The 17,296-nt window shown below is 37.0% G+C and overlaps 3 protein-coding genes across 4 annotated transcripts; all 3 read left to right on the top strand.

Annotated features, from left to right (window-relative positions):
* The first annotated feature begins 2,690 nt into the window (after nucleotides 1-2,690).
* Nucleotides 2,691-4,348, top strand: LOC107194823 (zinc finger protein-like 1). The gene is made up of 3 exons (XM_015584527.1): nucleotides 2,691-2,952; nucleotides 3,362-3,667; nucleotides 3,748-4,348. Exons 1-3 carry the CDS (start codon nucleotides 2,851-2,853, stop codon nucleotides 4,309-4,311), a joined length of 972 nt encoding a protein of 323 aa, XP_015440013.1. The 5' UTR covers nucleotides 2,691-2,850; the 3' UTR covers nucleotides 4,312-4,348.
* A 1,916-nt stretch (nucleotides 4,349-6,264) lies between these two features.
* LOC107194787 (estradiol 17-beta-dehydrogenase 2) lies at nucleotides 6,265-12,663 on the top strand. 2 transcript variants are annotated; one of them, XM_015584485.1, is made up of 6 exons: nucleotides 6,265-6,303; nucleotides 6,685-6,930; nucleotides 7,972-8,256; nucleotides 8,979-9,284; nucleotides 11,022-11,253; nucleotides 12,328-12,663. In XM_015584485.1, the coding sequence occupies exons 2-6, from the start codon at nucleotides 6,798-6,800 to the stop codon at nucleotides 12,530-12,532; spliced, it is 1,161 nt and encodes a 386-aa protein (XP_015439971.1). In that variant the 5' UTR covers nucleotides 6,265-6,303; nucleotides 6,685-6,797; the 3' UTR covers nucleotides 12,533-12,663. The 2 variants fall into 2 exon arrangements, with proteins under 2 accessions (XP_015439971.1, XP_015439970.1); XM_015584484.1 differs by lacking the exon at nucleotides 6,265-6,303 and having other exon boundaries at nucleotides 6,618-6,930.
* Nucleotides 12,664-13,645: 982 nt separating this feature from the next.
* Nucleotides 13,646-15,230, top strand: LOC107194890 (epididymal secretory protein E1-like). The gene is made up of 3 exons (XM_015584603.1): nucleotides 13,646-13,682; nucleotides 14,151-14,315; nucleotides 14,865-15,230. The coding sequence occupies exons 1-3, from the start codon at nucleotides 13,664-13,666 to the stop codon at nucleotides 15,128-15,130; spliced, it is 450 nt and encodes a 149-aa protein (XP_015440089.1). The 5' UTR covers nucleotides 13,646-13,663; the 3' UTR covers nucleotides 15,131-15,230.
* The last annotated feature ends 2,066 nt before the right edge of the window (nucleotides 15,231-17,296 follow it).

The raw sequence follows: 17,296 nt of genomic DNA, 5'->3' as shown, positions 1-17,296 counted from the left end.
GGGAATAAAAATATCTGATGCTTCAGTTTGAGGTTAAGGGATAAATATAACAGTCATGAAACATGAAACATAAAAGTATATATTTTTTCACTTAACTACAAGACAACCCCAATTGCAAAAGATTTCGATCGCATTTGCACCGCTAAACGGGCACGATTCTTCTTCGATTTGCATTAGATACAACGTTTAAAGAACGTAGATTACTATTCTCTATCGGCAGGAAACCAGTAATTACAAGAACATTGTTAAAATCGCGTTTGTTTGCAACGGTTGACACTGTATCTCGTCATGCGTACCCCGGTTAGTTCACTTTGGGCTACTCTTCCAACGTTATGCTGACAGCTCCCGTGTTGACCAAGCATTCAGTTTGAAGCTGAAAGAACGTAGATTATTCCCTTGCCATTGAAAATAATAATAAACAACCAGAACACTGTCAAAATCGCATTTAATTACGGAATACCACTATTTTTTCGACCGGTGGCGCCACCCGTGGCAATTTGCTCAAACTGCTAGCCAAATCATATCGACAGGTGAGTGAAAATTTCTAGTGAAGGAAAAATGCAAATATCTCAGTAATTAAGCACTTAAAATGAACGTCATTAGTCTCAAATTGTCCCTCAGGCCTTAATGCATGGACCCAATAGTGCAGAACCCCTGAATTAGAAAAATTAGTTATGCCTGTATTACCGTAGCCCCTTATGGGGCGGCAACCCCACTTGCAAAAGATTTCGATCGCATTTACACCGCTCAACGGGCATGATTCTTTTTCGTTTTGCATTAGATACAACGTTTAAAGAACGTAGATTACTATTCTCTAACGGCTGGAAACCAGTAATCACAAGAACATTGTTAAAATCACGTTTGTTTGCAACGGTTGACACTGTATCTCGCCATGCGTACCCCGGTTAGTTCACTTTGGGCTACTCTTCCAACGTTATGCTGACAGCTCCCGTGTTGACCAAGCATTCAGTTTGAAGCTGAAAGAACGTAGATTATTCCCTTGCCATTGAAAATAATAATAAACAACCAGAACACTGTCAAAATCGCATTTAATTACGGAATACCACTATTTTTTCGACCGGTGGCGCCACCCGTGGCGAATCTCTGAAACTGCTAGCCTATAATTGGCTAGCAGTTTTAGCGATTCGCCACGGGTGGCGCCACCGGTCAAAAAAATAGTGGTATTCCACGATTAAATGCGATTTTAACAGTGTTCTGGTCACTTATTGTTATTATAAATGACTGGGGATTAATCAACGTTCTCCAAGTTATAAATGGAAGGCTTGGTCAAGACGAAAGCTGTCAGTATATCGTTGGAAGACTAGTCTGAAGTGAACTAACCGGGGTACGCATGACGAGGTACAGTGCCAACCGTTGCAAACAAACGTGATTTTAACAATGTTCTTGTAATTACTGGTTTCCAGCCGATAGAGAATAGTAATCTACGTTCTTTAAACGTTGTATCTAATGCAAGACGAAGAAGAATCATGCCCGTTGAGCGGTGTAAATGCGATCGAAATCTTTTGCAAGTGGGGTTGCCGCCCCATAAGGGGCTACGGTAATACAGGCATAACTAATTTTTCTAATTCAGGGGTTCTGCACTATTGGGTCCATGCATTAATGCCTGAGGGACAATTTGAGACTAATGACGTTCATTTTAAGTGCTTAATTACTGAGATATTTGCATTTTTCCATCACTAGAAATTTTCACTCACTTGTCGATATAATTTGGCTAGCAGTTTGAACGAATTGCCACGGGTGGCGCCACCGGTCGAAAAAATAGTGGTATTCCTCAATTAAATGCGATTTTGACAGTGTTCTGGTCGTTTATTATTATTTTTAATGGCAGCGGATTAATCTACGTTCTTTCAGCTACAAATCGAGTGCTGTATCTAAACGAAAGCTATCCGTATAACGGTGTAACAGCTGTCTAAAGTGAACTAAACGGGGTATGCATGACGTGATATACTGGCAATCCAAACATGTGCTTGGTAGGGTTGCCACTCCATAAGGAGTCAACGTTAATAGTAGCATAAATAATTGTACTAATTCTGGTGTTCTGCAGTATTGGGTTTACGCATTAAGTCGTCAGAAATAATTTGAGACCGACGATGATCATTTTGGGCGCTTAATTACATTAATAATTAATAAAATAGACTTACTAAAATAGACCTATACAACCTGTGCAATAAACAGACTATACCTCGTATGTGATAATACTAATTGGATAGTAGCTTTAGGCGTTTTGCCGTAGATGACGCCACGGAACAATAATTGTTTCTATTCTGCATGAAAAGACGGAATATTAAATAAAAATGATACATCCGATAATTGTTAATGTACAGTATGGATTGAATTGATCTAAAAAAGGTGAAGAAATGTTAAATAATGGAACAACATATAAACATAAAGGGCGTTTTGTCTTTGAATAGTACCGCATAAGAAAGAGTTCTTATCTCAACTGATAAATTTATGCTATTTGCAGTTCAACTAATTTGACCATTCTGTAAATAGATATTTTTGGAACATTTTCTAATCGAAGTATTCCATGCACTGACAAATGTTTGAACAGACTTTACAAATCTTCCAAAAACGATAGTTGATTTGCAGGTGGACAACCAAAGGAACAATTTGATTGGTTCTTTCTGCTTTATTTATCGTAGAATATGTCAGACGACGTGGCCGATGAAACATGGAGGCTGGTGTCATACTATAATGCAGCTTGAAATCGTCATGAGATCGCGGTGTGTCATGTGAAAGATTCCTTTTGTAAAAGTATTCATTATTACTAGTCTTTTATCTCATTGCTCTAAGTTATTTAATGTTGTGAACGCGTTGTTTCGGTGAAACATGGGGCTGTGCAAGTGTCCGAAACGAAGAGTAACAAATCTATTTTGTTTTGAACACCGTGTCAATGTTTGCGAGCATTGTATGGTTACAAACCATCCAAAGGTATTTTAAATTGTGTTTAATAAAATTAGACAAATTTAAATTAGTCTGTCAATGTTTTTTTTCGATGATGTAATGGTATTGTATCAGTGTTAGATGTGATTTAAAGTTGATATACCATTTAGAGTATTAGAGATTCTATGAAAGTAAATTAGTTTTATCTAATGTTGTGGTATTTTTATAATTCTTGTAGAATAATTGACACATCATCACTAACTCAAACATCAACACTTTATCTCTATTATATGTTTAGTTCAACTGTGTTACTGGATTGCTATACGTATACTATTGATAATGAAAATCATTTTTTAGATGTATGATTGTTAGATTCTGAATAACTATGCAAATTCTCATTTCCATTTTCTTTTGTTCCATTTTACTTGTGTCTTAAAATTTTGTTATACTTTTTCAGTGTATTGTGCAATCGTATATTTCATGGCTCCATGATCATGACTACAATCCAGTCTGTACATTATGCTCCACGAACTTAAGTGAAGGTGATTGTGTTAGATTAACATGTTACCATATGTTCCACTGGGCATGTTTAGACAAATACGCTAGAGAACTGCCAGCAACGACAGCACCAGCAGGATACACGTGTCCAGGTTGCAAGGAATGTATTTTTCCAGACTCAAAGTTAGTATCCCCTGTAGCAGATGTGTTAAGAGAAAAACTGGCTGGAGTTAACTGGGCACGAGCTGGTCTGGGTTTACCTTTGGTACATATTTCAAAACAATTTTACATACTACCTACTTCATAAAAGCAACATACAAATATTCAGCATTATTTCCTTTCCAGCTCAGCGAAGACAGAGAACAAAAGCCAGAACAAGAACGTCCATCGCTAAGAGTTGAATCTACGTCGTATCAAAATCACACGTTAGCAACTTCATCGTCCCCTACAGTAGCCACTTCACGTACTGCTAGCACTGTCAATTCAGTACATAGCAATATCAACAGTGTGCATTTAAACAGCCAAAAAATTGGTCCACCTTACTCCATTGTAAATATAGATTCCTCGATGGGATTGACCACTCCAACGTCGCGAAAAGTTTGCGAGGCTTACGACGATCCAAAAGAGATTTCCTTCGATCACGATGAGAATAAATACAAGAGGAAGTCAGCCATGGAGTGGTTCTCAAGGTGGTGGAAGCTGATAGCCAGTCCACCAGCAAGGCGCAGGAATACGCCTGGGCCATTGTATAAAAGATACGCGGTGATAGGTATCATGGGCGTTCTAGCTTTTATTGGAATTTTAATTCTATTCTCCTGGTTGGGTAGAATGGCTACAGACGGAGATCCGAGCTACGATCTGCATGCAAATCCGCATATCATAGTCGACGACCAACCCGCCGGTATTTAATGTACTCCAAACATTCGAGGGACGTTTCGAAAAGGGGACCCACTAGGATCACGACGCTTGTAATATAACAGTCTAATTATTTATCAGTCAAATTTTTTGTATGTCGACTGAAGTATGATTTCACTCGAGAATAATTAAATTAAGACACAGTGTACTGTTAACCGTAATGTTTGTTAATTTTTGTGTAAAGTATGCCTTATAACTGTATTGTATATTTCGCTCTGTAAAAATTTACGAACTTTTTCCAAAAACGTTGCATAAATGATTATACAAACCGCTAGTTCTTTCTTATATTATCGTACGAAATTGCGAAAAAATAAATACGGCTGTCAATCGGTATATGTTGCAGTTAACAGGAATTTTATACTTGTGGAGTTTAATTAGGAACAGATTATTATTATCGTTTCCATTATTGTAACTTTCTATACGGGATTATAGTACGAAATAGAAAACTGACAATGAGATTTAATGATTAACATTCTTAGTGAAATCATCAGTGAAAAACTTTAATATCTTCGAGTCTTATTCAACGGACGAAAATTCCTGTATAATTGGAGCAAGAAGAAAATACATCGTTTAAAGTGTTCCAAGCGGTGTTAATGTTTATCCAATGGAATGTACGCAGTAGGAAGGAAGTATTTCGAAAATCCACGGCGTTCTATTTATCCGCGCGAGATGTGGCCGTGATCGCAATTCAAATTAGAATCTAGTGACCGATCCGAGAAACATTTCCTCATGAAATATTAAAATCTCTTGGGCAACCTTCGACGTACCTCACACACCCAACAATACTGCTCAATAATCCCGATTCAACGATACATACTATTGTCAGTATCTCTTCTCAGCCCATATTCTCATCTAGAAGTTTAGAAATCATTCTTTGTATCGAAGGATAAACAGATTTTCTTGTACAAACAAATTGAGGTAACTATATGTATATAATTCCACGCATTTTTAAAAGTTACATGTTAAGAATTACAGTAATTCTTTCTAAAACTACTAAACTATAAAAAACACTGAGTATTTGCATAGACAGACTGAGAAATGTGCACATGATAATAAATACATTGTTTGCAAAATTACTGTATTAAAGGTAAATGATATTTATCTGTAAGGGTTGTTTTGAAAATTATGTTTTTGTAGGATTTTCTTTTTGTAGTCACTGTCCATTAAACATGATCAGAAGTATACAGAGTGTTAATTTTAACTCCAACACCTAAATTATTTCCGTTACTATTGAAAGTAAGAAAAAATGACTAAATAGGATACACATGGTTTTAAAAAAATCTGATGGTAATACAAAACGTCTGTAAAGGTCATTTTAACGGTTTTTTCAAGGTCATCGTATTTTTTTGCATATTAAATGTATTTTTTATAACGCGATGTGGTAGTCGGCGTCAAAATGAGTTCAACGACCTACACACCATGATCTTGAAGGCGAAGAAATCAGCTTCAGTTTGAAGAATGAAGAACCCAGATAGCACATGACGCCTTAAAGACGCCTATTTTACGGTTATTTTAAGTCTAAGGCGTCTTTAAGCCGTTTTCAAGGCGTCATGTGCTATCTGGGAAGTAAATAAACGTAATAAGAAGTAAAAAATATTTTATCACCATCAGATGCATGCCTTAAAACCATGTACATTCTATTTAGTCATTTTTCCTTACTTTAAATAGCGGAAATAATTTAGGTGTTCGAATTAAAATTAACACCCTGTATACATAAGATGTAATTCTGGAGCGCGTCCAATGAATATCTTCGACTATAAAACGATCTTGGGCTTCTGTGAGAGACGATCTCAACCCTATCGTTTGAATTTCGGAAAAGGAACATCGCAACTTAGGAGTGGTAGAGTGGGGAGGTTCGATTTTCTTTCTTTTCACGTACACCAGCAGCCATTTGCGGTCAGGACGAGGATACGATCGTTTCGACTCGCTTGTCGACACTCGGATACCTACCTGTTGCTCATGCGTGGTGACCAAGTGGTTTTAAGGGTAATCTCTGCTTTCTGTTGATCAACCTTATAGGTAGTGGGTACTGTTTACAATTTGAAATATTCCCGACTAATAAATACTACATTACTAGAATTAGACCTCGAATTCTATGCAATTTACAGAACCGTGGGAACCACAGTGAACCGAAGGCTTTGGGCGGATATTAATAGTTTCTACTTTATTTTTCATTTAATATACGTCGTAATTAGTGAATGAAGTCTGGTGTTTGTAAAATAGTCTCTAAAAATACAAATGTGTAGAAACAATATCCGCAGTTTAGTTGTGATTATTTAAAGTGTAATATTGGTGGTTACTTCTTGAATAAGACTTGAGAAATTGATACTGTGTTATTTTTTTTTTTTTTTATGTTGATTACGATAGTGATTGAAATATAGAATCTACGGTGGTGAATTGTATTAATAAAGTAACGGGTACGAAGGACAGTGTTACTTTTGGGGTGACTTACCGTCAACGTTAAGTTTTCTAATTCAACGATGGGATTAGTGAAATACTTCCGAAGGCATTCCACGATATTTGCGATCGATTTAGCCAGTTCATTCGGACTTGTTTACTCGTGGAACAGGGGGCACAAGTACCTGGCGTCGGCCATTTCTCTGTGTTGCATCGGTAAGTAAAAAAAAAGTCTCGCGATTAAATCAACAATTTCTTTTTATTCTGGAACATATTTCTTTTGTTAGGTTTAAAATTAAACTTGGATATATTTTGTGATTGTCCGTGTTTCGTCGGTAGACTACAAATTTTATGCATTTATAGAAAGTATCAACATTAAAAGAGCAATGTAATATACATCACTTGTTTTACTTTTTATACAAAAAATTAATTTAGGGTGAGACAAATTTTTGTAAAATTTTCTATTTCGAATAAATATTTCGCTGTCTACTTATTGGATAAGAAGGAAATACCTGACGCGTTTCGAAAATCCGCGCTTGCAAATACAATACTTTTGTCAATAATCTATTGTATATTTTAATGGATATAACAACAGTTAACGAAGACGTAAAAAGCTATGTTTAATATTTAGCTTTTGAGTAACTTTTATATATATATAGTTATATTGTTTAAGTGTCAATACGAGTGTTAGTAAAACAAGTGATGGAATTTCGGATAGAATCGGTCTGTTACCGTCACTCGCGTTATCTACTTACCGGTGAACTATGTATTTATCTTTCTATTGGAATCAGACATCAGCAGAAAATTCGATGACTCGTTGTAATTGTGATGCGCAGCGGTATTACCGATCAAAACTGAAATGATATGTATTCTGTGTTCCGAGTGACAGATAACGATTATGCTCTACACATATGGTGGTCCAGAAACTCTGTCCAATGAATGGGATTCATGACTTTGAGAGAGACACATGATACAGTGGCAATTAGGCATTTACGATTAGTCGTTTAGAAGAAAATTGAATGTCCAGAGATTTACCAGTTTCTATTACCGAACTTGTAGGTGCGCTTGAACAGCTTCAATTAATTTTCATACAACCAATTTTAAAGTGTCCATATTTTCGAGGATATGTGCATAAAGAGGACAAATAGGGCTATAAACTCAAATTTTTCAAAATTGTGACCGACGATGATCTCGAATTATTGATTATTATTTATCAAAAGATGAATTCCGGTGTATCTCGTTTCTTTTTCGTTTCAGGCGGGACTTACTTGTACTCACGAATTACGTCTCGGGATAAAATAAGACCGAAACATGCGATCATCGTGACTGGTTGCGATTCGGGGCTTGGTTACAGTTTGGCCCTGCATTGTTGCCAGCTAGGGGCTACCGTTATCGCCGGCGTGTTGCGAAACGATGGCCCGGGGGCTGAAAAGCTGAAACAGAGGAAGAACGTATACGTTTATCCTCTTGACGTCACAAATACTGGCAGCGTAATCGATTTCGTTGACTCTGTGCGAACACTTCTGACGCGGGAGAATTTAGGTAAACTGCTGCCCCCCGCCGTTTGCATTCGTAATAAACTGGACAAGTCGGTGGTAATGATATATACAAGCAGAGGGGGTCCTATAGCCCCAGTGACTTCTACCGAAACGTAAAATACCGATATTATACCGGTATTTTAGGTTAAACGTTCACCCTATATAACCCTATATAAGCCCTACCCTTATAGAAACCGAAAAGATACCACGATTTATTTCGGTTTCGGGTAATATATCGGTTTCGGTATAGCTTTGATGGCATAATACCGGTATTAAAATCATATCGATTCAAGTCCTTGCATAGCCCCGGGCCTAACTATCAATAAAAGTGTGGGGGGGGGGGGGGGGCGATCTAAGCCTTCCGTTTATGTTAAAAAATAATTGAATGAAATTATGCTCACTGTTTTCCTTTTGAAGAAATTAAAAATTGTACTAAATGTAGAAATAAATCGGATTAAAGTTGTTAAAGTATAACGAAGCATTGTTTGTTACAATCAAGCGTTCGTTAGGATTAAATGATATTTAAATTTGTTTAGAATGAATTTCGGAAGATTCATGTATTTTGTTGTGCTGTATTACAAAGAACCCCCCCCCCCTTCCTTTTTTAACCAAGGGGACCCCCGAAAATTTTATAGCTCTGCACCACAAAAAATTTTAAACCAGGCGTGGTATTTAATGATCGACGGTGATCGTATCGTGTATATCGGGTGAATCTATTTATTTCAGAGTTACGATGCTTGATCAATAACGCAGCGGTGATGGTCTTCGGGGAATTCGAATGGCAAACGGAGGATCAGATCAGGAGTCAAGTGGAGGTGAACTTCCTTGGCACGATGAGGATCACCCGTGAACTGATGCCGACGATAAGAGCGCACTCTAGTAGGATTATAATGATCTCGAGCCACTGTAACATCCAACCGATCCCAGGCGTCGCGGCGTACGGTGGGACAAAAGCTGCGATCAACGCTTGGGCGACCGCCATCAGGATCGAGCTGAAGAAGTACGGCGTCAAGGTCGTTTCCTTTATTCCTGGTCTGTAATCAGCAAATATTGATGCAACTTTCACAAAAATAAACGCACGTTTCGATTGCGTGCGAGCAACGCGTGCAGCAGGATGGTTTATCAGGGTTGAGATAGATATGGTACTATCTAGTGATGGCGATACATTTGAATTGTACCGATATTAAATATTGATACGTATTGATACCGAGAGTATTAATACACGTGTAAATCGGGGATAAAATATCGATATTATCTGCATCAATACTTGTACATAAATTAGAAGTGATAAAATCTAGAAATTAAAATAAATCATTTATTCAAGCAGATATGCAACGAGGCAAATTCTCGGGTGTAACAGTGTGGCAAAAGAAATCGATCAATCGCTAACTTTATGGGAAACTTGCGATTGGTTTCTATTTTCTTTACGACCCGTTACGTTACGGCAGCGATGTGTCGTAATTTCCATATTTATGGGATAAGTATCGATGGGGAATATCGATATTTGAATTGAAAATGATCGATATTTGAAATATATCGTTACGTTACAGCAAATGCAACGGTTGTATCGAAACTTCGATATTTATGGGTTAAGTATGGATACTAGAATATATCGTCACATTAAATATCGTTGCGAAATATCGATATTTGAAATATCGATACTGTATCGTCCATCACTAGTACTATCGTTTGATTTATGATCTTGTGTATTGTTCGTAAAACTAATTTCTTTTTAATCCTTCAATGGTGTGTCGAATAATATATTTGTTTCGTGAGGAAATGACTATTTTTTGGGGTAATGACGAGTACACTCGTTGTGTGAAAAGAAAATAAAATATCTTTTGCTATAAAAATTGACATTTTTGTGAAGATTGAAAAATATATTTCTTTCATTAGAATAATGGAAACGAATGGGTTACATATTTCCAAACGAAAATTTCACCGTTAAAGGGTTAAAGACGCAGGAGGGACTCTTGTCTTCTTCCCGAGTGGATTAACGCGAAACGAACGAGTAGTGTAAAGTAATTACACTGACAAACCATGCTACAGTGGTGTAAAAAGAAAAGTATTTGTACGTTCTATAAATATGAGAGCCGGATATATAGCGTATTTATAACGGTATTTATCGCTATTAACCCAAGCAATTCCGACAGAAATATTCTCACAGTAAGAAAATCGACTTTATTTAGCCAAATAATATTATGGATCTGCGAAATAGATTTTTATAAATGTGAATTAGCTATTCTTAAAAATCGTTGGTTCACTAATTTATTCTATATTAATATTTCAATGTTAAATGAATTTGTTAAAAGATCATACTAGTATCGAAAAGAAAATTACATTTTCCTTAAAAAACGAACAAAAAATTCAATGCCTGGTAACAATCCCTAATATTTAACTGAAAATCATATTTTTAAAAAAAACGTATTACTTGCCTCATAAAAGTGACCACATTGACAGAGAAAAAAAAATAAAATACAGTCTAGTCTTGAAAATATTCCCCGTCACATTCTATCCATTTCCGCCATTTCTGGGGCACAGTTGACGCTTTTCCCTCATGAAAAAATGATGACAGTTTTGAGTGAACGATTAATTATAGGGCCCACGAATTAATTTGTACATCTAATATTATTGAAACATGTATAATATTATTTTGAAAAAGTCGAACAAATACTTTTCTCTCACCCATCGTGATGTAAACCTACAGCTTGAAATAATCAAGCGATATAGCTTGAGACGTGTCGGTTCTGCTACAACTTTTCCGCGCAGGTTCTTTCGTCACTGGGAGCAATATATTGGCACGGCAGGCGGAACACTTCGAGACGATGAGGAGGTCGATGACAGAGGAGGCAAGAATCTTTTACGGTGATTACTTCGCCGAGTACTCGCGGTATTTCGGGTCCGTAGGCCAGGCTGTCGATCCGGAAATGCTGCCTGACCCGGGGATCTACGAAGTCTTCGAGGGGGCGCTACTCGACAAATATCCATCGGCACTTTACAAGTACGTTAGTTCAATGGGAACTGTAGAAATGGTAAAACCTGGCAAATCAGACGAACAGTTGGCCGATCACAGTTTTAAGGGGCTATGCTAGTGTGACGATTATATGATAAATGTGTTAATTAAATTAACATATTCGCAGCCGGCGGTTTTGAGGCGAGACACTTAGCTAAATACCGCAGGGTTCTGCTATTTAAAAGTATCACGGATTATAATTTACATTTGTAAAACATTGAATAGCTTTAGCCAGTTATTATACAGGGTGTCACAATATTGATGGTACCACCAAAGAGGAAGTGATTCTACACGGGGAAATATGTCGAAAATATGGAATACATTTTTTTCGTTTGAAGCTTTCTTTTCGAGAAAATCCACTTTGAAGATTAATCCGAAACGCGTGCATTGCTCATGGTATTAAGGGGAAATGGAATTCAATGGACAGACGCGCTAGCAAAGTTCTATTCAATTGCACGTGTATCCAGCAGATTTTCAAATTCGATTATTTCGAAAACAAAGCGTCAAATGAAAAAATTTTATTAGGTTGCAGGATGAACGTATGTAGGTGTCAGCTATTGAATTCGAAAGAGCTTTGCCAATTAAATCGAAACAGGAGCACGTGGAGCTGTTTGAAAAATTGATAAAATCCTAAAAGAAAATACTGATTTTATTCAAAATAGGGGGGCGCGATAAAGTTTCTAATATGTTTAATATATATTTCAAATTAATATAGAATCACAAAGTTACCGATTTAATGGATCTCCTACCTGTTCTCGATTGCACCGTTCGATTCGAATGATCGATCCGATCGTGCTACACTTGCACACGACTTCGAAATTTCACGTTATCGCGTCTTGCGTGTGTGTGTGTGTGTGTTATCTTTCGGTTTATTCTTTTTTTTCCATTCGGTGATACCTGCAACGGAACACCTGACCACTTCTCGAGTAAAATCTAAGTGATCGAATGATCCGAGATATCCCGTGTTGTACTAATCCGCGCGTGATTAACGCACGTCGTTGGATCTGATTATCACGTGTCTAAAAAAAAATTTACGATTTTTGTTTGAACTGATTGATCCAGGAACGAATCGTGGCGGTATCTCGTATATCATCGGCTGTTCACGATCGCCCCGACGTGTGTGCGTGATCTATTAGTACGGATGTTCGTGCGTGGACCATCGTGGACAGGGAAATTCGACAGGAGAATTTCGCAGGAGATTAATGCAGGAACCAATGGAGGGGAGACGAGGACGGAGCACACGAATTCGGAAACGAAATCAAATTAATGATCTTGATCGATGCAGCTTCGTCGATCGTAAACTTTATAAGTTACAGTGGGCGATCAAATTATTATAAACACATCGAAATACCACTCGCTTCTATTTTGATCAAATGCAAAATTGTAAATGCAGTTATAACCGAGTTAGCATATGACGTCTTGAAGACGCCCATTTTACGGCTATTTTAGGTCTAAGACGCCTTTAAGCTCTCTTCAAGACGTCATTAGATGTCATGTGCTACTGGGAATAGTACCTTCTTTATTATAAAACGTATTTACTCCATCTGTTCGTAATAATTTGATTAACGACTGTAACTAGCTTTTTGTCCACGGCTTCGCTCGTGTGGATTCCGGAATTTGGCGAAATTATGTTCCAACGAAAATTTTTCAATTAAATTGTAAAAAAAAATAAATATATATTATATTATTATGTTGATCCCCGTTTATTCTGACACCTTTTCGTCCCTTGGAGAAAAAATTTAGGAAAACATACATTCAGGTATGTACTATGATGTGACCTTGAAACAAATATGTAGTTATTTGAAGGAAAAACATCGATGAGCTTGAAAACTTCGAGAAAAAGATATTTGAAAAAAACAACGTTGCATTTGAAAATATATATCAAATCAATAATTCGGACAGTACATGTTCAATCAACCTGTTGCAATAGAACGATGAAAGGGCGAAATGTCTTGTTACATAGTGATCATACTGTAACACCTGAAAAAAAAAGAATATGTATTTCATTAAGAGGTATTATTTCACAAAAGGGTTAACACCTGCTGAAACTATCTTCGATAACATATTAATTACATCGTAGAAAAATTGTCCGATAAAATAACGAACGTTTCGAGTGTTCTCCAAATGGAGAAACTACTTAATCGTTCGAAACTTTTCATACTTTCTGATTAATCGTAACAGGAATCGTTGAAGCTGTTTCAGTACCTTTCAGATGATTTTTATCGATAAACCAACAGCTGTCTGGGATCCATGAGGAGTCAGGTGTGCAGGCCTCGAGTGTTTTTGAATACTGTTCCAAGATAATTAGACCGGTCGATTAGATAGTACCGGGGAATAAATAGCTTAGCTTCGGAGGATTGGTCATTACTTGTCTTGAGAACTCGACACAAGCAGCAAAATGGCTTTCCTGACTTACGGTATGTAACTATTTAGTAACAAACCATCAATCAGTTGAAACTTTCTTCTGAACAGTTCCCCTTTAGAAATTTTCTGAATTCTCATAGTTTCATTTCAACAGTTTACTCAATTCTCGTATTTTCTTTTTAACAATTTTCTCCAACCTCATAGTTCCTGTTTAACAATTTTCTCAATTTTCATATTTTTTCATTAACAATTTCTCTCGATCCTCATAATTTCTTTTGAGCAAGTTTCTCCATCCTCATAGTTTCCCTTTAAAAGTTTTTCATTTCTTAAAAGAATCCTCCAATTTCAACAGATCTTCATAGTATCGCGACAACAATACATATTTGAATTCCCTGTTACACTTTTCCCAATGGGAACCGGTCTGGTGAGCAGGGTTGAAATTTTCAGAATCAGAGGAAATGATTTTCGGGTAATTTTAGTCATTTTTCCATAACCCAAAGAAGTGTGTCTTGTCATTGCAGTTTACATCGTCGCTGCCTTCTTGGTGGCCAATTCTATGCAGGCGAACTACCAGCCTTGCGCTACTGGACCAATCCCGAAGAACGTGAACATCATTGGATGCAACACCCTTCCCTGCAACTTCAAGAGGGGTTCCTTTGCCGAAGCTGCTATCGCGTTCACCGTTGGTAAGTATCAACCACGAAATATATTTCGAAACTGTACCAAAATCTTGTCATTTTGTCACCGTTCCCCCACATGCATTTCTAGCGTCTCAGAACTTGATAAATCCAATAAAATGAAGGTTCTAATGAAGTTTAAGACTATTCACTTGTTATTATTAACACAGTGTAACCTTCGGTACAGAATTCAAAATTCTGTCTCATTTTAATTCTTAGAAATTGATAATCTGGAAATTGTGAATTTCCATAAATTTCCATAGGTCTAGTCATCATTGACTTCCTATATGGGAAATCGTTTGACATTACTAAATAGCCAATCGACTCGGTGGAAATGTTCGAATTCCGAGATTTGCATTTCGATTATTATTTACATCATTGCCATTTTGAATTGACGGTTCGTCTTCGAATGGAAATCAGACAAAAATTTTTCCATTAAATTTAAAAAAAAGAAATATATATTATATTATTAAATTTATCCCCCTTTATTCAGACACATTTTCGTTCGAATGGAAATCAGAGAGGGTTCCGTTTCTAATTTAATAAACCCTGTTACAGCCGACAACACAAAGACCCTGCGGCCAGTGGTTGATGTCCAACTTGGAAACACCAACATCAAGTACCCTCTGCCCGAACAGAACGCTTGCAAGAATCTTGTGGACGGTCAGTGCCCGTTGGACAAGGGTGAGGTTGTCACCTACAAGCTGAAGATGCCGATCGAGAAGATCTACCCGAAGATCTCCCTGACCATTCAGCTGACTCTGGTCGGTGATCACGACACGCCTCATGTCTGCCTCAGGATCCCCGCAATGGTGGTCGACTAAACGACTAATCGATTCCTTTCTGGGTTTAACGAAACGAAATATGGTCTAACTAATTTTGTAATGTCCATCCTTTTGAATACAAGTTAATCATTATATCTAATCGGTGTGTCATTCAATCTTCCTATGTATACATCTGTGACGTCGATACGACAGGGTGAAGGGCATAATTAAAAGAAACTTTTAGTGTTAAGTGATATAGCGCGATCGTAAAGTGGATTCTTGAATAGGCTAATAGCTAAGATAGATGTCCTAATTACTACCAAATTAAGCTTCTAGGGTAACTTCATTTAATCCTTTTAAGTAGGAACTATTACACTGTTCAACAAGTTTTAATTATTGTATTATAGACATTTAAATACGTTTGATTAATGATCAAAGTGAAAAGGACAATTTTGAAAACTTGATATGCTGGGAAAAAACCATTTATGGTTAACCAAAACGGTTATGAAATAGGAAAATAGTTGAAATTTGTTGAACAGTGTTATGAGTGTCATTAATCAATATCGCTATAGATATACATTAATTAGTGTGCAAACTACATAAAATTGGGTCAAAAGTTGACGTTTTTCATCCGAACAAAACAAGTAAGTTCCGATAGTTACTACAAATCCATTAGGTGTAGAGTGTTCTAGTTTTGAGACGATGCAAAAACATTTCCATGGAAGTTGATCGCGCGATGGGGGTCGATAAGAAGGTCCGATTACAGAATTCATTACGGCAATTAGTGGTTGAAAGAGCCTGATTAAATGAAGGCTCCCCTTCCTTAATGGGATTTCAAATTAATTGCGCTTTTACTACGCTCAAAACGCTCCTCAAGCTTCCATCGGTAAACTTTCAGGAAAGTGGTTGTAGATAAAAGGTTATCCCGACTCGGCCAGTTAATACTGACGACACGATAGTCCCGTTTGTAATCGTTATAACGAGTATTTCTTCCTGCAGGGGGAAAGTTACCTTAACAAGGGTAGAAATCGAACTTTCTCTAACCAACTCTGAATTACTGTTTTTCATGAATTATCTTTAACACTAGAACTACCAAGCAAGTCGAAATGACTTGCCAATACACTCTTACAACGATGATTACAATGTTATAACAATACATTTTCTCAGATCGTTTGTAACTTTTATTACGATACGACATTAAAGAAATTAATTAATTTAGAAATTTGTAAATTTTCAAAAGTTTGCCATATTTATCGATCGACCGAAAAATATATGCGTTTATCGTTGGTAGTTCTAGTGTTAACCAACTGTGATCAGTAGACAACGGATGTTTATGCATTTATAGTGTCCCCTGACTTGCAGAACGTAACAAAATAAACATTCCAATAAAATTATGCATCATTATTAACATATTAAAACACATAATATCGAAAAGAAATTTCTGTGCAATTTCGTTTTTTCTATATTAGCCACCGAAATTGTAAATTTGCATAAACATCCGCTGTCTAGTGATCAGTATCGATGTCAATATACATGCTGTATTGGTAACGCAGGTAATGACGTTACAATAGTAATTCACTTTCGAGTCGCCAAAAATCCTTCTCACAAATGTTGTTTTTATTTAATAGGAACCTGTTTATTGTATCTATTTCAACGTGTCTGCGTGTGTGAGATCGATGAGTTTTTGTGAACGCGAAACACAGGATCATCCATGAAAGTGACGCGTCGTTACATACGCGTGTCTGGCGGGTGAAAAAAGGGACGGGATGAAAATCCAGGGGGGTTTTCCGGGCGTGTGCCTGACCCACATCTCTGCACCAACGATCGACCCGGTCGCATGGCTGTGCGAAAGATATTATAGCGACGTGTCTGAGTCCAGCTCGCGACGCGAACAATAAAACGTCAATAAACGATCCCCCACCCCCAATCAATCTTGGGTAAAAAAAAAAGAATTATTATGTATGTTTAAATGCTATAGTAAAATAGTCATCCGTTTCCGCATTTGGTTTCAGTTTTGCAACTACAGCCTGCTGACAGAATCGTAAAGCAGATTGACGACAGATCCTGCAACACAACTCAGGCTAACATAAGTTAATTTATAATATAGGCTATGACGTAGGATCTGCCATCAATCTGCCGACAATCTACACGCAAATTGTTTATAGCAGATCCTGCATCCAATCTGTAGCCATTCTGGTTACAAAATCTTATAACAGGTATTGGAAA

The sequence above is a fragment of the Dufourea novaeangliae genome, unplaced genomic scaffold, assembly GCF_001272555.1.
Source record: "Dufourea novaeangliae isolate 0120121106 unplaced genomic scaffold, ASM127255v1 scaffold8, whole genome shotgun sequence".
Lineage (NCBI taxonomy): Eukaryota > Metazoa > Arthropoda > Insecta > Hymenoptera > Halictidae > Dufourea > Dufourea novaeangliae.
Note: the sequence above shows the minus strand (reverse complement) of the source record. Positions and strands in the feature narration are given on the sequence as shown.